The 25,168-nt window shown below is 39.1% G+C and overlaps 1 protein-coding gene across 1 annotated transcript; it reads left to right on the top strand.

Moving 5' to 3' along the window:
• Positions 1 to 6,536: 6,536 nt before the first annotated feature.
• Positions 6,537 to 24,626, top strand: PTGER4 (prostaglandin E receptor 4). The gene is made up of 2 exons (XM_026715985.2): positions 6,537 to 8,200; positions 23,062 to 24,626. Exons 1-2 carry the CDS (start codon positions 7,376 to 7,378, stop codon positions 23,650 to 23,652), a joined length of 1,416 nt encoding a protein of 471 aa, XP_026571770.1. The 5' UTR covers positions 6,537 to 7,375; the 3' UTR covers positions 23,653 to 24,626.
• Positions 24,627 to 25,168: the final 542 nt, after the last annotated feature.

The following is a 25,168-nucleotide window of genomic DNA, read 5'->3' as shown; positions in this document are numbered from 1 at the left end:
CAGTTTTAAGTTGAGGACAGTTTTAAGTTGTATCAGGGATGGGATGCAAATTTTTTAACAACTGGTTCTGTGGGTGTGGCTTAGTTGGTGGGTGTGGCCAGATCAATATCACTCACATCGAGCCACGCGTCTCCTCGCCTGGCCTCTCATGACTGTGGGGATGCTGCAACAGTCATAAGTGTGAAAAATGGTCATAAGTCACTTTTTCAGTGCCATTGTAACTTTGAATGGTCACTCTACACAAGCAAAGTACCACCAAAGGAGTGGAAAAAAACTCCAGAGAAGTTCCTGAGACAGGAAGTCTAGTCCTGCCAAGAATGTAATAAGGGTTAATGGAGAGGCAGTTTCTGTAAGCAATACCAGAATGTTTCCTTCCTGACTTCCTTACAGGATTAGGCCAGTAATTTATTTTAACAACCGGTTCTCTGAACTGCTTAGAATGTTAACAACCGGTTCCAGCGAATAGGTGCGAACTGGTAGAATCCCACCCCTGGTCTGTATCTTTTATGCTGTTTGCAAAAACCTATCTTTGTGACAAAACCTCTCAGCCATTAAAAAGCAAACATCTACAAGAAAGATGATTTCTGCTGACAAGGAGCATCAATTGTTCCAAATATTAAACGATAAGCTAAGAAGAAGCAATTACACTCAGTCATTCAACTTTGATTTGTTTGGCTAAAGCATTCACTTCCCAAATAATTATGAAATTTAAGTCTTGTACATTGGAAATGTTAATTTTTGGGTGGGCGATAAAAAGTTTAGTTTGTGTTTCATTGCTAATTTTCCAACATTGCTGATTTGCCATTCTTGATCAGGAGTTCTGAGATTTAAAAAAAAATAAGTTCCATGATCTGAAAAAAAATGTCAGCTCATGATCTGCATTATCCATAAATATAAAGGAACTTTCCAAAGCTACTGGAAATAATAATGTGAACAATTAGCATAAACAGTGCAAGGGAAGGGCCTTTGGTTATTCCAACTTTAACCCTTTCATGTATACAACCTAAACTTTAAAAAGGCAGAATAGGAACAGCATTGATACTTTTAAACTTTGGTGTTGGAGAAGACTTCACTTCTGAGAATACTGTGGACAGCCAAGAAAACAAATAACTCATTGAACAAATCAACCCAGGGTTTTCACTCAAGGCACAAATTGTTCTACTTTAGACACATGATGCAAAGACCTATGTCTCTGGAGAAGACCTTAATGTTGGCAAAGGTGGAAGGAAAGAGAAGACAACCAGCAGCAAGGGGAATGAAATCAGTTGAAGGGGCAATAGCTACATGGTTGGAAGACTTGAAAGATTAGGGAGAAAATATAGTTGCTAACAGTGGCATCTGACTTGATGGCACAGCAGAATAGAGATGGAAAGTAGGATATTTGATGATCCCTCAATTCTGCACCATTAAAGAAACACTGGTAGAGTTAATGGCCTGCAATCCTTGCTTAACAGCAACAAGGACTGCAGGATTGCCACCACGAAGTGATGCAGCCACATGGTCTCATACTTTATGACCTCATTCCATAGTTAAGATAAATTCCAGTCCCAATTGCTGTTGTTAATACCTGTAGCATATAGGAGATTTGCCCGCTTCTCTAGTAATGACACTTAATTAATTAATTACATTTAGAGTTGCCCAACTTCATAAAATCAGGGGCAGTTTGGTGTAGGTGTTAAGATTCAGGATTAGAAACTAAGAAACCATAAATTCTAGGGCGATTTGGGAGCGGTCATTATCTCTCAGCTCACCTCACTTCACCTATAGGAAGCAGGAACATTATTTATGCTTTATAACCATTTTGTGCTCAATAAAGATGGGATATAAATCAATTGATAATGTAAATCTCCATGCATAAAGAAAACTAGTATGTCAGGGGAAAAAATAAAGCTTAGTGGTTATATTTGAAATTTCTTCATTAAGGAACACCAAATTAAATGCTCGTTCTGTAGCCTGAAAGAGAGCAGCTAGATTTTAATATTACCATTTTATCCTCTTGCATCTCCTTTATAATCTGGGTGCTGGTTTCATGTAGACACAGAGAGGATAAAGCTGGCTGCAATCCATAGCTTTCTGTATGAAATGACTGTAACAAGTTCATATAAGAGTCTATATTATTACTACATATTATTTTAATGTTGGTCCCAGAAAGAAAGAAAAAAACATTGGTGCATGGGAAAAGAGCACACAAATTAAAATGAAACAGTAGACATAGGATGATGGACAATGAATCTCTTCTATTTGGCCATAAAAGAAAACATGACTTTTAATTAATGAGTAACAAGGGAGAAATATCTGTAGGCATTTGGTCTATGTTCTTGGAAAAGTTTAAGGTATGTCCTGACAAGGTTTTTACTGTGCAATTGTCCAGTCTCACTCAAAGAATTTTATGGGAAGGTCAAGTCGTTGTAGTCTCCCATCTGTAATCCTCCTGTGTTTTCCAATTAATCCATTTGCTTTTTTGTCTTCTTACCATAATAAGGAAAGATGGAAAAGCAGCAGAACTGCACTATGTCCTTTGACTGACAGGGATGGGAACTCTTTGTCTGAAACCACTCTAGATCTATTCTCCAGATATCAAAGCTCTTACTTAAAAATTACCTTCCTTAACCCATTCTGTCTCCTCTACTTCTTTGCTGGCCTCCTTTCCTTTGTCTTCAGTCTCATGTATATATTTGTTTTTAAGAGAGGCTTAATCTGTATCTCCAGTAACCATGTTATAAATCAGGGGTATGAAACTTATGTGGTCACAGGGGCATCACATGATGTATCTGGACTTTTTCCCACTTCACTAAACTGGGCATGGGTGTGGCCAGCATATGACGCATCCATCCCGCGAGCCGGGAGTTTGATAGCACTGTTATAAATGATGGAATAGGCTAGTGGTCCGCAGACCCCTGGGGAAGGTGCAATGTCATCACAGGGGATCCTCAAAGACTTGAAGAAATGTTATAATTTAAATCTTGAGTTAAGCCTCGGTGGTCCATGGCCACAAAAGGTATTTAAAGGTGGTCCACAGTGAAGAAAAGATTGAGAATTACTGGAACAGGCTATTTTCAAAAAGAATTGGAAATTTTTAATGTGCTAACTTTCTAAAAGAAGTATTTTTGCTTCTAATATTAAAAAAAAAATGTTTCTAGGCATACAACATTTTCAAAAGAAAAATACCTTCCAAAAAAAAAAACACCTCAAGAAAGTTTAGTTGCCTCCTGAAAAAGCAGTTTGGGGACAACCATGATCTGGATGACTGAGAATCTCTACAGACGTTTGTAGGAATAGATGCTTTATTTGGAATTGATGTTTTGTTGGTTTCTTTCTACATTTCCTACAACAAATAGGGCTTATTCCCCAATTGTAGTCCAGATGTAATCTCTCCTCTGAGTTTAAGGTCTAAAGTTCTCTAAAGGCACTTCTGGCCTTGGACCGGATCCCCAGCCCCCACCACATGGTGAACAACTGGATGAAGTTTTCTTCACTCTCACTGTGCCTGGGCTCACCCAACATATTAAACATTAAATGCAGGTTTAACAACACATCACTACTAAGCAACCATATTATAGCTTAATATGATAGCTTGGTTCACAGAACATACTAAGGCAAATCCTAGGTGTTCACCACTTGTTGAACTATCAAGTGCCCAATCCTTTGAAGATGCAAAATCTAGTAATAAAGGTCAAGGAGTTCAAAATGAAACTAAGATTAAAGAATATCTTAACTAATGACAAGAGCAGGCATAACAATAAGTCTTAGAATTGACAGTGAAGCTATTGAAGTGGTGAACAGCTTCACCTTTTGGGATCACCCATCAACAGAAGAAGAACAAGCTGTCAAGAAAAATGCCACAGGTAGAGCCACATTTGGTAGAGCAGCCACGAAGGTCTTGGGAAACATATTCAAACATGATGGATATATCTCTCACCAACAAATATCAGAATAATGCAAGTCACAATATTCTCTATGATACTTTATGAAAGTGAAACCTACACTTTAAAAAAGCAGAACAGGAACAGCATTCATACTTTTGAACTTTGTTGTTGGAGAAGAATTCTCTTCTGAGAATACTGTGGACATCAAAGAAAACAAATAAATAATTGGGTTTTCAAATAATTTTCAAATAATAATTTATTGGGTTTTCATACCGGGTTTTCACACAAATCACAAATTATTCTACTTCAGACACATTGTGCGAAGACCTCTGTCTCTGGAGAAGACTTTAATGTTGGGAAAGGTGGAAGGAAAGAAAACAATCAGAAGCAAGATGAATGGACTCAGCTGAAGGGGCAATGGACATACGGTTGGAAGACTTGAAAGGTTATTGAGAAAATATAGCTGCTAACAGTGGCCACCAAATTAATAGCACATAATCAATTATACATTCTTTATACAGGTAATCGGTGACAGGTCAAAGTCACAATAGCACTGAAAAAACTGACTTAGGACCATTATTAGAGCCTCAGTTGTGCAGTGGTTAGAGTGCAGTACTGCAAGCTACCTGCAGTGCCAGGCTCAAGGTTGCCTCAGCCTTCCCTCCTTCCGAAGTCAGTAAAATGAGGACACAGATTGTTGGGGGCAATATGCTGACTCTGTAAACCGCTTAGAGAGGGCTGTAAAGCAGTATATAAGTCTAAGTGCTATTGCTATCTTCCATCTGCAGGCAGATAACGTTCTTTGTATATTTGTGTTCCAAAAGAATACATCAGCAAAAAATATATCAGCAAAAATGTTCTATAACAAATGCCTCTAAGATTGAACAGTTAGGTGTATTAATCCTCAAGATGCAAGCTGAAGGTTAAATGTTAGGCATAACATTTTATATTCTATGTGGGATCTTCATCTCCTTGTGAAACATCTGTTGAAGAATAATCTCAGATCAATTTATTAACATCTTCAAAAATCTCTATCATTACAGCAGTTATTATGTAAAGACTGATAGTGAAGCCACCACTTTTTAAAAAAATCAGTACTGATGATAGACAGAGTTGCATTTGATCACCCTTTCTGTTCCTCCTCCCCATATACTTTGTTATGTGGGCCAAACATTAGAATTCCCTATTTTTCACACTTTTGACCACTGCAGCATCCCCATGGTAAAAATTCAGCCTCTTCCCAACTGACTCATATTTATGACGGTTGCAGTATCCCAGGGTCTTGTGATCAACTTTTGCGACCCTCCCCCAAGCGAAGTCAATGATGAAGCCAGATTCACTTAACAACAGTGTCACTAACTTAACAACCGCAGCGGTTCCCTTAACAACCATGGCAAGAAGGGTCGCAAAATGGGGAAAAACTCACTTAAACAAATGTCTCGCTTAGCCACAGAAACGTCAGGCTCAATTGTGGTCATAAGTCGGCATTTTGACTAAACCAAGTCAAGAATGAAGCCATCTCTCCCTCCACTTGCACACTCCCCCGCCATTTGGAGTCCCCATTCTCCTGGGAAACTATGGACTTCCAGGGTCCCAACCACCCAAGATTCAGCCACAACTTCAAAGCAGGGAGAAAAATCCCTTCGTCTCCAACGTTAAGCCCCACATTGCACCCTTCAGGGCATTTACTTCTGAGGCAAAGGGGTTTTCTCCCTGTTTTCTGGGAGTTGAAGTCCCCCAGGCTTAAAGTTGTCAAGGTTGGAGACCCCTGATCTATGGAGTTTCTCTCAGTCATCCAGGTCCTGATTGTCCCAAAGGTCCTTTTTTCAAGAGGCAACCAGACTTTCTTGGATGAGAAACAAAACATCTTCAAAGGAAAATCACAAAGTCCAGTTGCCTCTTGAAAAAAAACAACAACAGAAGCTTCTTTGGGACAACCAGGACCTGGGTGACTGAGAGAATCTCCATAGACCCGGGGTCTTCAAACTTGGCAAGTTTAAGACTTATGGAGTTCCCAGAATTCCTGAGCTAACTGACTGGAGGAGGAACTCTGAGAGTTGAAGTCCACCAGGCAAGGTTGGAGACCCCTGGTCTATAGCAGGGGTCTTCCAACTTGACAGCTTTAAGACTTGTGGACTTCAACTTCCAGAATTCCTCCTCCAGTCATGTTAGCTCGGGAATTCTGGGAGTTGAAGTCCACAAGTCTTAAAGCTGTCAAGTTGGAAGACCCCCTGGTCTATGGAGATTCTCTCAGTCATCCTGGTCCTGGTTTTTATTTTATTTATTTATTTTTGTATTTATTTGATTTGTCAATCACTTACAAGATAATAGGTATAAGTATAAACATGAGTAAGTATAAGTATAAGTAAGTATAAACGAGAGAGAGAGAGAGAGAGAGAGAGAGCATCCACTCGGAGAACGTGGAGCGAAACGTCACGCGCAGCCACGACTCCTCACCCCGGCCCCCACTCGCCGCGCCCCTTCCCGAAGTGACAGTCACGTTCAAGTCGCGCGCCACACCGGTTGGAAGAAAAGTCCCTTTTCCCCGCGCGCGCACAGAGCACCCTTCCCCTCCGAACCGCGCCTCTCTCTCTCTCTCTCTTTCTCTCTCGTTCTCCGGGCCCGCTTGGACCAATGGGGGGACGGGGTGGGCGGAGCCTCCCTGGCCGAGACGTTGGAAAAGAGCCGAAGTGGCAAACGCTCCGTAGAGGAGTTGAGTTCAAAGCGCCGCGCTCGGAGAGAGTAGCGCGTGAGGGAGAAGCGAGGCTGACTTGGGACCTCCATCCTCCGCATCCCCGGACCCGCCCCACGCCCCTCCCGGTTTCCCAGCTCCTCTCCTATGGGGAGACTCGGAGTGAGATGTATCGCTCTGGCTCCGGCTGCCAACGCCGCCAGATCCGCCGCGCCGTGATCGGACCGCCGGAGCGGAGGGAGAAGAGAGTGGCGGAGTCGCCGCTGCTGCTGCCGCCGCCGCCTTCAGCGAACCTGGGACAGCGCCTTTCGAAACCGGCGGGTCCGCGAAACTTTCGAACCTCTCCAACTTCGCGAAGCCCTGGCTAAGAAACCTATGGGACGTTGACCTGCTCGCAGATGCCACCCTCGCTCCGGGATCTGACAGAAGGAAGAAACAACCGCTAGTTTTTCCAGAGGACGGGTGGGGAAGCCCTGCCGTGACAAGAGAGGTCCGGTTTTTAATCTGAGGAGTAAGAATCAAAAGAATCAGGCAGGAAACCCACCCGCGATCCTCTTCCTGACCTGCAGAATTATTATTATTATTATTATTATTATTTGAGGCATTGGGGCTACTGTTTCCCCAGGCTTCTGAAATAAGAATAACTCCCAAACTCTTCTTTTCTCTCCTTCTGAAATGCAGGTTTCCCCCTTTCCCTTATGTTTGCCCCCTTCTTGTTTCCCTTCCTCTCCAAACTGAACTTTAGCACCCTTAACCCTTGTAGTTTATCCACGCTTTCTTGCTTGGTCTTCTCCGTGTTGTTTTGGGTTTTTTTGCCATGGCGTTGAACTCCACCATGCTCCCCGTTACCAACAGCTCCTCCAACGGGACAGGAGCTGAGAGCAGCAAACCCCTGACCATCCCCATGGTCATGTTTATTTTCGGAGTGGTGGGGAACCTCGTAGCCATCGTGGTTCTTTGCAAGTCCAGGAAGGAGCAGAAAGAGACCACCTTCTACACGCTGGTCTGTGGACTGGCTGTCACCGACCTCTTGGGGACTTGCCTGGTTAGCCCGGTGACAATTGCTACATATCTGAAGCAGGAATGGCCTGGTGGCCAACCCCTGTGTGAATACAGCAGCTTCATCCTCCTCTTCTTTGGCCTGTCTGGACTCAGCATCATTTGCGCCATGTCCATAGAGAGGTACCTGGCCATCAACCATGCCTACTTCTACAGCCATTATGTGGATAAGAAACTAGCGGCCCTCACTCTTTTCGCAATCTACGTTTCCAATGTCCTCTTCTGTGCCATGCCAAACATGGGCTTGGGGAAGACAAAGCTCCAGTACCCGTATACCTGGTGCTTCATAGACTGGCAGACAAACATATCCAGCCATGCTGCTTTCTCGTACATGTATGCCGGCTTCAGCTCCTTCCTCATTATGGTCACGGTGGTCTCCAACATCTTGGTGTGCATGGCCCTGATCCGCATGCACAGGCAATTTATGCGTCGCACTTCCCTGGGGACAGACCACGCCACTAACCGCCTGTCAGACTTTCGCCGGCGCAGGAGCTTCCGGCGCATGGCTGGTGCAGAAATCCAGATGGTCATCTTGCTCATTGCCACTTCCTTGGTCGTAGTGATTTGTTCCATTCCTCTAGTGGTGAGTAATCTGCTTATCCTTTTCTTTCCAATATTATCATTAATGTCCTTTAAGGAAAGATTGTGCTGCAAACATGAAGTTCCTTCCTTTTGTAGTTGTCACACATGTGATCTAAAACTTTTTTAGCCCGGCAAAAGCAAGGAGACTATTCTCACTTCAGTTCTTTTTTCTTGACTCGATGCTAACAAAACACTAAGAAACATTTTGACCTGCTCTTTAGCTGTTTACCTATTCATAACAGCTGAGAAGATCCCAAAACACCTCCGTTATTGCCAATCTCTTAAAGGAATTCATGATGGTCAATTTTAGCCTCATGCAGGAAAATGGTTTATGCAATTTGCAAGCAATCCACACACAGAATAATTGTGGCACATTACTTGACGTTAAAATCGTATACCTTCACTTTCTTCAAAAGTATCATGGTGTTTTTAGGAGTTATTTTTCAGATGCATAGCCTTGCAGCTTTATATTCAAATTTCTTCATTTCAATGGATTGTTGGATAGACTGATTAAAAAAATCAAGTTGCTTTCCTGGGATGTTATAGAAATACAGATTAAGGTGTGGCTTAAAGTAGAGCATATTGAAATTGCAAAACCTTTCAGCCAAACGCTATGGAATTGCTTGCAGTTCAGTGTTCAAAGCATTAGTATAAAGTCCCCAGATACACTTAAGCAAACAAATGTTAAAGTATCTTTAATTATTAGAGATATGTATATCAGGCTAAAAGATTTAACAGTCTGATAAAGACTGGTTCCCAATTCCTTTTTTCCAAAACTTTAAAAAGAAAAAAATGTTAGCAGTGTTCTTCGTCAAGTAAAGCAAGATTTTTTTTCCTGTGACAATGATAGCGCTGTGACAGTTGCATGCAGTTATTTATTGTTGCATGGACAACTTTGATAACTGTTTTGTGCCTGGCTGTAGGCATTCTCTTTTTCGCAGTTGACTCCAAGGAAGGGAGAAAGAGTAACAACAGTTGGGGGCTTAGCTAAGACTTGCCCCCACTTGTAAACTTTCCAATAAAATGCAACAAGCTCCTTTTTCTTGGCAGGGATATATTAAACAATTGACAAGGCATGTTTGCTATTATCCCTCCCTTTCGTTCTATAAGCTAAGTGATCCTTTGGAGAGAAGCATGGAGAATATGGTTGGATATAGCAGAGGGGACTTCTTGTAGGCAACAGACAATCTAAAATTGCTTTCCAACAAGAAGTTAGTAAAAGCAGAGAAACCCATGTCCAAGAGAGACTGGGCAAACCACAAGCTTGAGTTATTCAACTGATGCTATAATTTTACTAGTTAGGCCAGTTTTGCTACATAACTAAAATAATCCAGCTATGAATACCTGGTCTGTGATACCAATGCATTTTAAAAGTAGCCCAGGTCATGTTCTTCAGTGTGTAACTGTACACCTTTCCATTGGTGTTTCTTACTAAAACGACAACATTTTGCTCTATGATCTTTGACTTAGTAACACAACGAGTCCTGTTTTTAAGCTGTGAAAGTAAACATAAAGGGTGGTTGGTAATTTCCTCACAAAAGATCTGGTAGCAAATTAAGGATAATTGTTTTCTTGTAGTGCTTGTTATTTTCTCACATGGAAATGGCCCAGAGGGGGGAGATATGAAAAACAAATCCCCTACTATTCAGACTCATCTTGAACAAGGAGATTTCATGTGTAGTAGCCTGATAATGAAAAGAGGAAATTGCGCTTAATGAAGTGTGTGCTTCTGGATGGGAAATACTGCAGCTAAAATTGGGCTCACTTCCTCCTTTCACACAAGTGGGGTTTTTTTGGTATCAATAATGTAATAATAATTCAGTCCTTCTGATATTGTTGCAATATGTACAAATATTGAATTACCTGTTTCTTCCAACTATATATTCTAAATATCAGTTCCTACTAAAAGCTAAATGATGGTGAAGTGGGCAATGATGGAATCTCCCACACATTTTGACATGGTAGCTATTTTTGGATAAATTGCTTATAAAAGCTTTCTGAATGTAGTAAATTTAGGACTGAGCTACACTACTTGTTTCTGTTTCAACTGTTTGCTTACTTTAGGAAAGGACTTAAATTTTCAGGACTTTTAAACATGGAGAAACAGTTATATTGTCACATCTATTTGCAGTGCAAAGTGGTCAAGTCTACTTATTCTTCAGAAAGGGTAAACATAAGATATTCCTTGAATTGTGATCCAACTAATTGATATGGCTGCCTAACACACCCTTGCAATTATGGCTTGTGATTTCTTGCTTCTGGGAATGTTGTTTTCTAAGCTAGTCTACAGCGCTGTAGCGGTCTCTCATCCAATTATTGATTGGATCTATATCTGCTTGGTTTTTACAAGTTCAGTGAAGTTGCTGCTACTTTCTGCTGTGACACACTCCTGGTATGGGATCTTCTCAGATTGTGGCTAAGTAGTCCTTAAAGCATTATCATAAACCCATTTGTTGGTTAGCTTGGGGCAAGTGCTTGTGGCTTATGCTTTCCATAATAGACACCTCTAGAAGACCGGATTCATTCCTCTAAATTTTTCAGTCGGGTGAAAAACAACAATATTTTCTTCCGTTTCATGCTTTTTACACATTCCACATTAATAGAAGGAGGAGGGTCATTTCTCACAAACCTCCTCAGCATTTCATACCATAGAATGCTAAAAAGAATCTAAGACCACAAAGGCAAACCAACATTTGTGAATTCTCTTAACTTTCAAGATACTGTGATTAAGACACCTGAGGACAGGAATTTGTGGCCAAGTGTCTGACAACTGTATTGACAAATACAAATAAAGTAGAAGTCTCTCTATCTAAAGAAGATGATAATGGATAAGAAAACACTTGTTAGTTGATAGTGTTGCATAATGCAGGAGATTAAAAAATACTTTACATTAAATACGGTAAATGCTATGGGAACAGGAAGCTGGACTGGATGGATTTTTTATTTGTTCCAGTAGGGATCTTATTTAATCCATCTGATTCAGACTGAAATAGAACATAAGAAATTACTGTCCAAATTGTCTATTGGAAACAGTAGTTAGATGCCAAGTCGGGACAAATAGTCCACATGCATGTTTGCATCCCATTGAATACAGTTAAATCCCCCCCCCCCCAAATATAAATGCTTAGAGGTGCTTACTTAATAACATGAGAGTCAATTTATTGCTGATTATTTATTTTGAATTTAAGGTGTTGTATTCAGCATGGTATTTATGTATCAAATGATATGGGTCTACATGCTTTATCTTTGCAGTGACCCTATGAAGAAGCTTAGACAACAGGAAGATGATTTGAATCACTCTGTTTATTCCATGAATAAATGGGTATAGCAGTGTAACTATGACTTGTCCAAATTCAGCAGTGCCTGTGGGTAGTAATTTTTTTTTATATGAAGATACGTGTAGGGTGCTCCTGATATTGCAGAGCAATACTCCAATGAAATTTTGCAGAATTTTGTATTGAAGGGAAGATGTTGTCTTCAAGCACCTGACAAAAAAGTTTCAGTAAACAATATTTTAAAAAAATAAAAATAAAAGAACAGGAGGAATGGAAAACAATGAATGTTGTCGTGCTCAATGCCTTTTAGAGAGGGTTAATTGACTATGAACATAGTAAAACAGTAAGTAAATTTAATTTGTAAAACTCTCTCGAACTCATTCCTTTCATTTCTTAATAATCTCAGCAATGAAATTAATCATATAGAAACAAACTATGTTGGGGAAAGTAAAAGGAGGGGGAAGCACATAGAAAACATAACAAAACGTGTTATTTCTACTTGTGAATTAAAACAGTCAAAGATTCATTGTCAGGACCATTTGTATGAATCCAACAGAAGGATTTCAGAGCTATATATAAGTTGTTTTCCCCTTGGCTTTATGCTCACAGTAACTTTTGAGGTTGACTCAATGAATTATCTTGTTGAACAGGAATTTGAACCCAGATTTTATCAGTACACACACTTTATTTTGGAATAACACATTGGAGGACTGCAACTGGTGCTCTATGGGACTCTAAGAATATCAGAACTTCATATTAGGCCTATCCACCTGCTTCCTACTCATCGACTGGGATCACTCAGTGACCTAGGCTAAAATAAAATAAATTGGAGAGTTTGTGATTCAATAGGTCATGCACCTAACCAGTGCCTTAAAATATTATGTGAACCAGACCATCCTGTTTAAGAAATATTACAATTTATTTATTTAGACATTGTGTACTTTGTTAATCTAAATTTAGTGTTCTGTTCATTGTTAACATTTAGAATTTGCTATTGGGAATTGACTGCCAATGCATATGAGCCAAATCAAATCAATTATAGTCAAAGACCAGAACAAATAAAACACTCGAAAATATTATTTGATTTTATTTGCATATGTGTATTTGAAATTCCAATGGATTCCCCAAATACAGATTCTTACAGTGTTTTCTGTATTGAGACATGCTGAGAATCGATACATGTTAGAAATTATGAACTTCACTCTGAAAGACATTTTACCCTTATTTTCAAATAAAAGTCAAATAAAAGACAGATCTGATATTTCATTATAGTGAAGGTTATAGAAATTGGTCAAGGAACAGAAGTGAACAGAGCCTTCATAATTTCTCCATTTGAAATAGGAAAGCTTTGTATATATACTTGTTTAAAAAACACATTTTAATTTTTCCCCTTCATTTATGAATTTAATCCCTACCTTTTCTACCCTGCCACAAACAAACTACCTCCAATGAATATCACCAATTTGAAATGACTGGGATTGGGGTACACTAACCTGGAGAATCTCATGGTTATTATTTGAGGCACAATTAACATTTCTAATAGGCAAGACATTGACAGAAGGCAGGTATGGTGTGTGTCCAAAATGACAACATTGGATGTACATGATTGAAGCCCAGATCCCTTTATGTCTCAGATGCATTAAAATAGCAGAGGCTTTGTGGTGCCTTCTTGATTTTTGTCGAAAATAGAAAATTAAAATAGATTGCTCTGTCATCAGAATATAGAAACTATTTTCTTCTTCTCAAGATATGTGTTTAAATGTATGGAAACTTTTCTAACTATAAAAAAAATCAGTTGTATGCATTTTAGTTTAAGATGGCAAAGCCATGACAGTACAAGTTCTGTTAATGTTAGGCATATTAGAGTCTTTAATGTCCCTAAGAAGTGGTAATGAACTGGGGACAAAGGTGTGATGGAAGAGCCTGTTATATCCACTCTGTATATAAAGACAAGAAATTTGATAGTGAAATAAAATAGTTTCTAGTTGATCTTTCAAACCCCTTTTAGCTGGTTTGCATGCAGAGCCAATGCATATTTCAGAAGCACGCAGAGCTGAACAGTTTAAATGGGAAATTTGGGGATTGGATCTAGAAACAAATTAAAAAGTTTAAAAAAAAAACAGTTCTGGGAAAAAACTGCTTTTATCATTGCCCAGAAATCTGTATAGAGATGTTCATGTGGTCAGCCGGAGTCGTGATCAGAAAAGAGCCATTTCCTGAATCACAGCACATCTGGAGGAGCCCAAGTTTGTGATTGTTTACAACTTAGTTCTCAATTTATAACCATTCGTTTAGCAACAGTGGCACTGAAAAAAGTGACTTGCAACTGGCACGTATTCACGACAATTGCAATTTCCCGGGGACCCTGCGATTGCCATTTGCAGCCAGTTGTCCCAGCCAGTGTCCAACAAGCAATGTCAACAAGGGAAGCCTGACTCTTTGAGCTACTGCAGTGATTTGCTTAAAAGCAGAAAACAACAGCAAAATAATTCATAAAACTGGGCGTGACTCTCTCAGCCGACTTGCTCAGTCATGGAGATTCTGGTCCCCAACTGGGATCGTAAGTCGAGGACTAAAGAGGCACCACAATCTTCTGGGCAAAGGTTACTTTATAAATTGTCTTCCTGCTTAATATTAACTAGCTGCCTATATAAAGCTGTGTACTGGAATGCGATAGAGGAGAATTTTATGAGGGTATGTAAAGATTTTGTGGATAGCTCCTCCTTTGTTTGCTGTAGAAGGCAACTTTGCTTTTTTGTTTTTTTTGTTTAAAAAAAGCTTTTTTTGGTAAGAAATGCTTTAGGTGTGCACTTAGAAGGGAAAAATACTTTTTCCTGGATATCAGCTCATCCGAGGTTGGAAGTTGACTCATGATATGGCCTGTTTCATAGTACTATTAGTAAGACTTCAAAATATGTATTGGACCTAGATAGAGGACCCGTGGTCTTGCAGTCAGCACAGAGTTTATTCTCGGTGCCCTTGTGTAGACATTTGGGAGACCGTTGTCGTGTTTGGAAGGAATCTCAGGGCATGTTTCACACCCAATCTGGGAGCTCAGGCAATTCAGATAGGGTGGGGGAATGATACTTGAGAAAAAGGGTCATCCTTCCCCAAGGCTGCCTTTCAATTAAAATAGTTCCTGTCTTATTTGCTGAGTACTCAGTAATGGAATCCTGAATACAAACTTCCCCAGGAATCAAGTTCATCCAGCACTGGCATTCTTCTTTCCTGAAACTGAGTAGAATTGATTTTGCATGTATTCAGTAGCTGGTCATGTTGGGGATTAGATCCTGATTGTCGAAAGCAGGCAGCAAGTAACTTAAGAATAGAGGATAGTTCTGTGTTCCTTGGACTACTAGATTTTTAAAGAAAAGAGGTGGTGGTGGGGGGGGGACTTTGTTTGAAATCATCTGAGAACTTTAACCCGGCAAAACTGATCAGCCAAGGCAGAGATAGGCAGGCTGAGATCTTAATGCCATATTTGGCAGGAAAGTCCTTACGGTCTCTCAGTGATTCCGGTCAATTGCAATGTTATATGAAATATAAGAAGAAAAATATTAAATATGTAGCAGATATAAATTGTACTTATCTGGGATCTGCCCATGTCTTCATTCCATCTTACCTATTTGCAGGATTACAGCATTGAAAGGCTCAATGCTTTTGGATTGAATTAGGTATAGCTTGCAAAAACAGCTGCCTAAAGCTAGAATAAACTAACAGAGTTGGAAGGGACCTTGGAGGTCTTCTAGTCCAACCCCTTGCCTAGGCAGGAAACCCTACACCACTTCAGACCAATGGTTATCCTATCTCTTCTTAAAAACTTCCAGTATTGGAGCATTTACAACTTCTGGAGGCAAGTTGTTCTAACTGTCAGGAAATTTCTCCTTAGGTCTGAGTTGTTTCTCTCCTTGATTAGTTTCCACCCATTGCTTCTTGTCCTGCCCTCAGGCTCCCTCAGGCTAAAGCAGAATCTATGCCAATGTTCACCGGGCCCACAGTAAATGCATCTGCATATTGTAAAAGGACGAAGGAGAAATAACGTTTTTAAACCCACTACTATCCAAACTATTATTGTTGTTGTTGTTGTTATTGTTATTATTTCAATGTATTATTGCATCAAATATGAAGGGTTGCGAAAAGCCTCAGAGACGAGAAACCTGGCTAAGAGAGACATTATACAAGTAGTCCTTCACTTTTGACCATAATTGGAACTAGTACTTCTGTCACTCAGTGAGGCTGTGGTTAAGCGAGTTGCATCTGATTTTACAACCTTTTTGCCATGGTTAAGTGACTCATCATGGTCATTAAATGAATCCAGATTCCCCATTGACTTTGCTTGTCAGAAGCTGTCTGGAAAGGTCTCAAATGGAGATCACGTGACCCCACAACTGTTTTAAATACATGCCAGTTGCCAAGAACCTACATTTTGATAATGTGACTGCAGGAATGCTTTGAGAGTTCTAACTGTAAAAACTGGTCGTAAGTTATTTCAGCACCATTTTAACTTTAAGTAATCACTAAATGAATGGTCATAAGCTGAGGCCTATCTATGGATTCCCTTTTTAAAAAAAAGTTCAGCATGAAATATCTGCATTAATATAATTTACTACAAAATGTAAGATCAAAAAATCAATGTGAGAAGACTAAGTAACATGTTCTTTCTTTGGCAACACTTTTTTTTACATTTTGGAGAAATAAACGATAGTTGCTTTTAGGGTCTGAGCTGTAAAAGCGTGGCAGTTCCAACATGGATGAAGCCCAGAAATATATTTTAAGAATCTAGCATTCCAATAATACTTTTAAACAGTGGGATCATTTGAAAATACATGCCTGTTTTTAAAATTTATCATGGAAATTATGTATACCCTTCCTACCCATGGCTGCAACTAGTATTACATCTGATTAAAGTAAAGTCTGTCTCAAATGGAGTTTGACTCCTACTCATCATATTGTTGCCAGGCAATGGAGAAATAGTTGTATTTCTTTTTCTTTGCTTTGTTTGTTCGACTTATCTTGTCCTGGAATTTCTTGGGTTTCTCCCAATTAAACTACTAATCAGATCTGATCTCACTTAGCTTTTGGGGGAACTTTCTGGAAAAAGTCTGTGATGATTTGCTCCTGTATTATTGCCAAGAAAAATAAATGGAGGCACCCATGGAGTCACCAAACCATTAAGCTTGGTTTGGAGGAAGCTATACTGCAGTTTCTGTTAGATGCTGGCCCTGCTGTCAAGTTCATATTCTTGCTTTAGGCTGCTATTTACGCAGTTCTTCTAGGTGAGTGGATGGATGTATTAATCATTTGTACTGATTAAGTTGCAATTGGATCAAGCGAATTTGACAGTAAAGTTTGAGTAGAACTTTGCTTTCTGATATGGAGATTTGTTTCCCTGAAACATCTCCCAAACTGGAGTGCTTTATTCTGTTGGGAAGGATATGTCAGCTTTCTCATAAAAAGAGAAACTTTTGAGTTAGGCATCCTAATAGTTGGAATTTCTCTCTAGCTGGCTTCTACTGTGATCCATTAAACCAGTGGTTTTTAAACGTGGCAACTTTAAGATGTGTGGACCTCAACTCCCAGAATTTCCTAGCCAATCTTGCTGACTGGGGAATTCTGGGAATTGAAATCCACACAGCTTAATGTTGCCACAGTTGAGAAACATTGAGGGAAACCATTACAATGCAATGGGAATTCAGTCAACGGCTGGATCCACATTGCCAGAAGACCTGTTCACCAGAAGGCTTTTAAATGTAGTGTACTCGTTGTTTGTGTAACAAGTGGGATTTAAACCATAAATCAGTTTCCCTGGAGTCCTTATGAAATGAAGCAGAAATTACTGTATCAGACAATTTCATTATGGTAGTTTAGAAAGGAGAAGAGGAAGCTACCCATAATTGTAAGAAATTCAGATCAGCTCTTCCGGCCACAGTATAGTCTTCAGAAATAGTGACAGTTGCTTAAGCATGGGTCTGAAAGAACCAAGGACACTTTCTTACATTTGGCCCTGTATAAATGTAAAGAAAAGTCCAGAATCCTTTATTTGGGGTCATTTGTGCTGGCAATCCTGCTTTCCCCCTATTATTTTATGACTTGTCAGTTAATTGTTAGACAATACAGTATTTATCACTCATTTAGATATGATTATGAACTGTTATATACTAAGGCATTATTTATCCATTTAACTTGAGGAAATGACTTTTTCACATGTTTTTACTCATTCCCTGTTAATTATCAAATTACTTACCTATTAAAGGCCAGGCAGGTTGGTTGATCATCACTCTGAAGAATACAGCTTGTGGGCTTATATAGGACAACCGCAGCACATTTGATAATTCCAAAACTTGGTTTAATTTCAGCTTCCATGTTTCCTATCTAGTATAGCCATAATTTTCAGCCAGCTTGAACCATGGCAGTTCCACAACATCCCTCAAGATGGGTAGAATCTGCCATAAGATAAAAAGAGGGAGTTTCAACTGATCCTTCTCATATTACCTTTAGCCTTGATCAAATTAGACTTCCATATAGTAATGTTAGGTTTCACCAAACATTGAAGCTCCATCTTTGATGAAACCCCAGAGAAAGAAAAGCCCAGGAACCATATAACTGTAAGATAAAATGTAGCTTTTGTCAGAAGAGAAAGAGGGATTTGGTTAATCATCATTGTACTTTATTTTATTTATCAATGTAGTAACTAGACAGTGCAAATACTCCATTGGATTGGATTGATTTTCAGAATTGGCTCTATCTTTCGTTAGGAATTACAGGTACTGTAGTCTTTGGCAAGCCTCTAAATAGTTCCTCCATTTTCCCCACTGAAAATGTTAATTGCAAAGAAGCGTAGGCGAAGAATTATTACTTCCCCAGGTCATTGTTTTTGAAATGTCTACCTCTACAGAACATTTCTTGTAGCAACTAGTCTACTGAAGAAGAACTTATCTTTTGCTGTGAAATTTCTGTGAGAGGTTAAATGGCCATATTCTAAGAAGGTACAGAGAAGGGCTTTAGGGTACATATACAGCTTTTATTTTATTTATTTAAATGTATTTGACAAATAGTCACAGCAAAAGCTCTGGTCTGCTTTAGGGTTGTAATGCAGAGGTTCTCCTTTTGTGGATATGACTTGGCTTAGAAATCTAGATACCTACAACTGCATTAAAAACAAGGTTCAATTTGTTTTAATACAGTGTTTCTTAACCTTGGCATCTTTAAAAGAGATATATTTCAACTTCCAGAATCCCTCAACCAGCTTAGATTAGCTGGCTGGGGAATTCTGGGAGTTGAAGTGCACCTGTCAAAGTTGCCAAGGTTGAAAAACACTACTTCAATAAAACATTTTTGAACTGCAAGCAAGGAATCTCAAATTCTATTTGGTTTTACATCAGAGGCTGTTTTACAGTTCTCCTTTTTCTATTCGGTTATCCTAGTTCCCAATATCACACTTGCTGTTCATGAAAAGAAAAAGAAAAAAAACTTGAAGTAAAATTGAATGTATAAAATAGTATGTTCTCCCCTGCTTTTTAAAATATGTATATTACTGATAATATCACAAATGTTAGAAAATGTTTAAAAATTTGTCTCACCATTACTAGGTTCACTAAGGTTTTTCTGGTTAAAATTGAAAAGAATTTAGAGATTCCCAAAACACTATTTTGAAATGTCTAATCTAAGCTATAGTAATATATATAGTAATCTATTTGTAAACAAATTAATAAAAGTTAATTGCTACTTCAGTTAAATCCTGTCGGTACTCTGAATTAGATGAAAAACCTGACATGAATTTGCATATTCTAATTGTTCAATTAAATTATTTTTGTTTTATTTTGTCACCACTTTTATTCTATATAAAACCAAATGTTGGGTTTGCCCGAACGATTCAGAACAAGATCTAATGGTAATCAATTGTCTTCTATCTTTTTCATGCTTTCTCAAATTAGATAGCAGGAAAGAGAAGAAACTACTAGAAATGTAGTTAGTGTGCCATCTAGTGGTTATAAATCTGACCAGTAATATTCAGCCAATTAAATTTCTGGTCAGTTGGTTAGTCAAAATATAATTGGACTAAATCAACTCATGTACAAAATCTAAGAGTCATATTTAAAGAACAAGAAACCTTTTAGCACATAAAGATTAACAAATGTACATTTCAGGTGGTATCAGCCGGTGGCATAATTCAATTATTGACATTCAGAGTTCTAAAATAGCACTCTAATATTTGCTTATGAAAGATGCAAACATGAAAATGAATGAGAAAAGCATGTTGGAAGTCTTATTCTTTCAAAGTTGGGCTTGGATAGACAGAGATATATAGATACAGATATATATTCATAATTGCAATTACAATGATTTACAGTTTAATAAACAAAGCTTATTATGATTATTATAAATTTTCTTTCTCATTCCTTGGTATGATTAGATACCAGTATCCATATGTGCCTATATGAATATAACTTCCAGTTCTTTTGGTTAGCAGAGGCATCCATGATTTACTATGAAAGCTTGCAGACTTAATTAAAACAAATATAATGTACAGTACTTCACATTTTCTAATGCTTAAAAGGTTCACTAATATTGCCTTGGTTTTGTCCTGTAAGGAGGGTGCATATGGATGAATGCAACCTATTCAATGATTAGGAGGAAAGCTTGGAAGCCTTGTCTGTGCAGGATTGTTAATTTAACTCCTCTGTCACGAGAGAGTGGAAATTAGGCTTTTATTTTCAAGTCTCAACTCAACTTTCAGGACTCAATTCAAGTAACTCTTCAGCTCTCAATCTTGAGGGGCAGAATGCATGGTTGCAGGGGCAGAAAAACCCTTGGCATGCTGTTTTAAATACAGTACATCTAATGATATTTTAAAGTAAATATAAAGTCTTTGGAAATTAATCTTTGATTTCCAGCATGGTAAAATGCACAAGGCTGAGAATGGGAGTAGAAAGATCAACATCATTTTTAACGTATTGTTTCTATAGGCGGCTGTGATTGATATTGGTAGTTGCGTAAGTTCACCTAGCAAGAGTTAAATTTGAAACACAGCTTAATCTGCAATTTACCCAACAGTCATACTGGGTCAGAGGCTGCAGCTTCTGAGCACTCAAGATAACAAGTTATCTCCACAAGCTGCAAAGCACTGGACAATTCTGAGAACTCCATCATTATTAAATTTTGTGAATTACAAATTGTAAGGGTTCTTGTTTTGAAAAAAATTAAATAAAAGGAAGAGCAATTATGTAGGCTCTCCCACTTCTGGTATTTTTGATCTTGGGTTTTCCCATTGCCAAAGAAACCAATCTCTGAAAATAGTAGGAAAGAAATGGGGAAATTCCCTACCAGATCTTCTCCTCTGTAGTCAGCAATTTTCCTCCAGCTGGGGAGATAAAATTGGCATATCCTACAGTCCTTACAAGCCCTTTCCACTTATATTTGGCAAATTGCTCTTAAATTTGAGTGGAACCCACAACTGCTAAAGTCCAGCTTATTTCCCAAATGTGCACACTTGGAATAAGATAGAGAATTTCTTTAAATCTTCTGCCCAGAACCTCTCTGCCATTCATTTAAATTGCCCAACTTTTTAAGTTTGGGGCTTGTGTGAAATCCAAAATTTCAAACGTTTTTCGAAGTGTGCAGACCCCACTTCATATGCAGTACAGTGATCAATATTTACAAATTGTATGGTAACAAGTGCATGTTATTTTTAAAAAATATATAGAAGTCTGAAAATTTATTTCAGTTAGCAGGCTCACAAATTTATTTCTGTTAGCAGGCTGGGCAAAGATTTTGAAAGAGCTGCTTTGCAACAAACAAGCACACATACAATTCACCTTTTCTCAAATCATTAAAGCAGCTTTGTCTTTTGCAAGGCTCAGGTATCAACTTCTAAGTCTGCTTCTAGCCGATTCCACATGGCTGTCTATTAAAAGCACACAGGAGAAATGCAACGTATCAATGCCACACAAATGGGCATGTTTCAGGATGTTTTTGTCGTTTTCTAATTTAAGTTGTGGGTAGTATCTGATTTCTTTGTTCATGTAACTTAATTCAGCAGGAAATGGTGTTTCTTATATTTGGCAAATTGCTCTTAAATTTGAGTGGAAAGCATTGAGGATCACAAGAAAAATTTTGGGGCTATTTTCAGGCTCAAACCTCTACATAAAAGCATCTAATATTCAAACAGTGCTTTTTTCCCCCAAAAAGGCAACTGGACTTCTTTTCTTGAAGGCATTTTGCTTTTCATCCAAAAAGCTTCTTCACTTCTGAAGAAACCTCTTGGATGAGAAGCAAAATGTCTTCAACCAAAAAACAAAGTCCAGTTGCCTTTTGGAGGAGGAAGCTCCTTTGCAACAATCATTACCTGGTTGACTGAAAATCTTCACAGTCATCTAACATTTTTTTTTTTTTTTTGCTGAAACAAGAACCGGTTTGGTCCACCAGCTAAGGCATCGGCTAGAAATAGAAAGACCATTAGTTCAAATCCTGCCTTAGGCATGGACGAGTCATTTTCTCTCAGTCCAACTCATCTCATAGGTTTGTTGTGAAGGAAATAGGAGAAGGACACAGCGTTAGATATAAGCTGCTATTGTTTATAAAAATAATAAAGGCAGAATATAAATAAAATAAATAAACAGATCAACAAGCCACCTATGGAAACTGTTACATGGGCTTCACTTCCTATGCGCTGCTATCTTATGCGTTTGTTGAAACTGTTTGTGGGATTGCAGCCAGCATTTCTGTAATGTATTTTAGTAAGACTTGCCAAAGTGGCAGCAGAGACTGTCAAGGGCATAATTGAGTACTTACTGTGCATCATCATGTTCTTTCTTTATTTGGAAAAAAGAAATTCATTCCAGGGAAGCTGTCTGTCAAGAAAATAACTTTTAACAAGCTACCACAGGCACCTTTTGGAAGGTATTAAAAAAGCAACAACTTTTTGTTGAGTGTTCAAGTCTTCCAGCAAAAGCTGTGTTCCAACCTCAAAGAATCCACAGTTCTAGGCCTGTGCTTGAAAGAGAATTTGCCTGTGAGATAGAAAAATGGCTCTAATTTTGTTTCCAAAGAAGTATTTATGGAGGTGGGGGTGGTGGCAAGTGTGGGATTAGAGCTTTTCATGTTGGCTGGATCTCCCAGAATGGCTCACAGGCACATTTTGGCATTCCTTACACACCCAACACACTTAATAGCAGATTTGGTTATAGAAGGAATTAAGAGTTTGTTATTAAATGAAAATGAGAACTCCAAAAAACCTCAGAGCTTTAAATTCAGGATTCAGAATACAGCAGGGACAGCAAGTTTTTCAGAAAATAATTCACAAAAGGTTAATTGACCCTTGGGTTTTCTAGTAACTTAGATAAACTGGAAAAGGGGAAAAGGTCTTTTATCTCTATTTGAAATCAAGTGGCTGGAAATTTTTTCCCATTCTGGAAATAGCTCTCATCTCACGTTGCAGAATGCCATGTACTTCACCCATTCTCCCTTCTCTCTTCCTGTTACAACAGTCAGATGCTAAGCCAACACTAGGCCTTGAAAAGTCAGCCTGGCCTTCCATCATCAAATTATGAATAGAGTTTATTTACACATGTGTTCATTTCTCCTCTAGGTCCGGGTCTTTGTGAACCAACTGTACCGTCCAGATATCGTAAGAGACATCCAGCAGAACCCAGATTTGCAAGCTATCCGTATAGCTTCGGTGAACCCCATCTTGGATCCATGGGTCTACATTCTGCTGCGCAAGACAGTCTTGAGCAAAGCCATTGAGAAGGTCAAGTGTCTCTTCTGCCGCATTGGTGGGGCTCGGAGGCAGCACTCAGGTAACAACTGCAACTGGGCCGATGGTCGCCGGACCTCCTCCGTCACAGCCAGCCATTCACCCTCCTTCATCTCCCGAGAGTTGAGGGAGGTCAGCAGCACTTCACAGACACTGCTATACCCGCTGGAGCCAAGTGAAAGGACGGTCGGGGATCGAATGCTGTTACCAGGAACCAGCAGCTGCCTGGCTCAGTCAGATACTACATCTATAAGGACCTTACGGAGTTCACACACCTCAGAGTCCTCTCAGGGGCAAGAGTGTGAGAATGCTCACTTTTTGGTGAGTGAACTAAAGCCTAGTGGGAGTAGCACTCCTAAAGGCAGCTCCCTTCAGGTCACTTTTCCCAGCGAAGCTCTGGACTTGTCGGAGAAGTGTATCTAAGCCACAGAAAAAAGTTTAAGGGACAATTTGGTCCTTAAGTCAGGCAGGGAGGAACTGACACAACAGACATATCAAATGCTCATCTTTGCCACCCATTCTGTTGACCTAGCTAAGGCCTACAACTGAAGCTTATCTGGATTTCCATGTCCTTAGCTTGAGGGTGAAATAGCCATTTAGGGCAAAATGGACTTGGAAATGTGCATCCAGCAAGAATCCGTGTGAGACGTTGAACTAGCCACCATCAGAGTTGAAGCATCTTGATTGGCAGTAGTTACACCTCCCTCAACATTGGTTCCAAGGTGCAGCTGCTGGATCTTTCCTGTTATGTGATAAGCACAGGTTTCTGCAGGGATTTTTATTACCCCTAGAGACTCATCCTTCTGCCATCAAACCCTGCCAAAGTAACAAAGGAATGTAGCGGTGTCTGAAGCACAGGCTGTTGCTTGTTGCCTTTCTTGCCCTGGGAGATAGGACTGTTTTCACAAAGTTTGTGTTGGAAAAAGTCACCAATCGTCTCCATCTGTACATGATTGAAGCATACTTATTCCACTCCAACTTTCCCTCTTGGCTTCATAGTTCAGAGAGATTAATTACAAGATAGTTGCCAATGGAGGAACAAACTGGTCCAGTTGTTGTGGAACCGATAAATCTATTGTGTGAAAAAAAAAAATGTGAATTTTTCTGACTGAAATGTTGTGACTGACTGTATTTAAGGAATGTATATTCTTCTCTGCGAGAAGGTTAATTACTAATACAAAGTATAGAAAAAAAAAGAGTAATATGGTCAGATCCTGCTTTCTTCTTCTTAATGTATGTGATTAGATAAATTTTGCATTAGATTTTTCAAATTTGCAGATTCAAGAGGCCAGACTAGAGCTTATGGATGAGACAAGAGCTGAGAAATCTGGAATTAGATGGGAACACATTTTGACGCCACTATAGGGATAATAAAAAGCTTTTTTTGTGTTTTTAAAGTGCTTCTCCTATTTTCTTAAGTCTCCTTTTGAGTAGGGCTTGACTCTTTGCGACTTCACGGAAGGAGTTATGGAACTGCACACCCTTAAGAAGAAATAAAAATTATGTCCCGAGAATTTCTCTTCAAAATGCAGTAGTTCCTAGCTAAGAATGCAGTTCTGTTAACATCTGGTGTGTATGGATGCTGCACTGAGGCTTTACTCAGAAGTACATTCCACAATTACGGTAACAATTCTTGCTGATTTAGGCACTTCTTCACGTGTGCAAAATCAAAGTCCAAAACATGTATCCATAGTCAACATCCTCTTTGCCTAATTCTAAACGTGGTTGCTCTGAGACATTTCAGAATTTAGTGCAAGAAAACATCTTAAAAGACCATAATCTAAGGGCTACCTTACGTAGCCAACTGTACAGCCGCTGCTCTTTGTGTACTTACAGCAACCCCAGTCTCTTATGAATGTTAACACTTATTCAAATGAGTATCACATCACGCTTTGCATTATCAGTGTCCATATAGGAATTGGCAGCTGTACAATACATG

Source organism: Pseudonaja textilis, chromosome 2 (genome assembly GCF_049901715.1).
Source record: "Pseudonaja textilis isolate UNSWEBS1 chromosome 2, rPseTex1.2, whole genome shotgun sequence".
In the NCBI taxonomy this organism is placed as follows: domain Eukaryota; kingdom Metazoa; phylum Chordata; class Lepidosauria; order Squamata; family Elapidae; genus Pseudonaja; species Pseudonaja textilis.
This window is presented reverse-complemented; position numbering and strand designations above follow the sequence as displayed.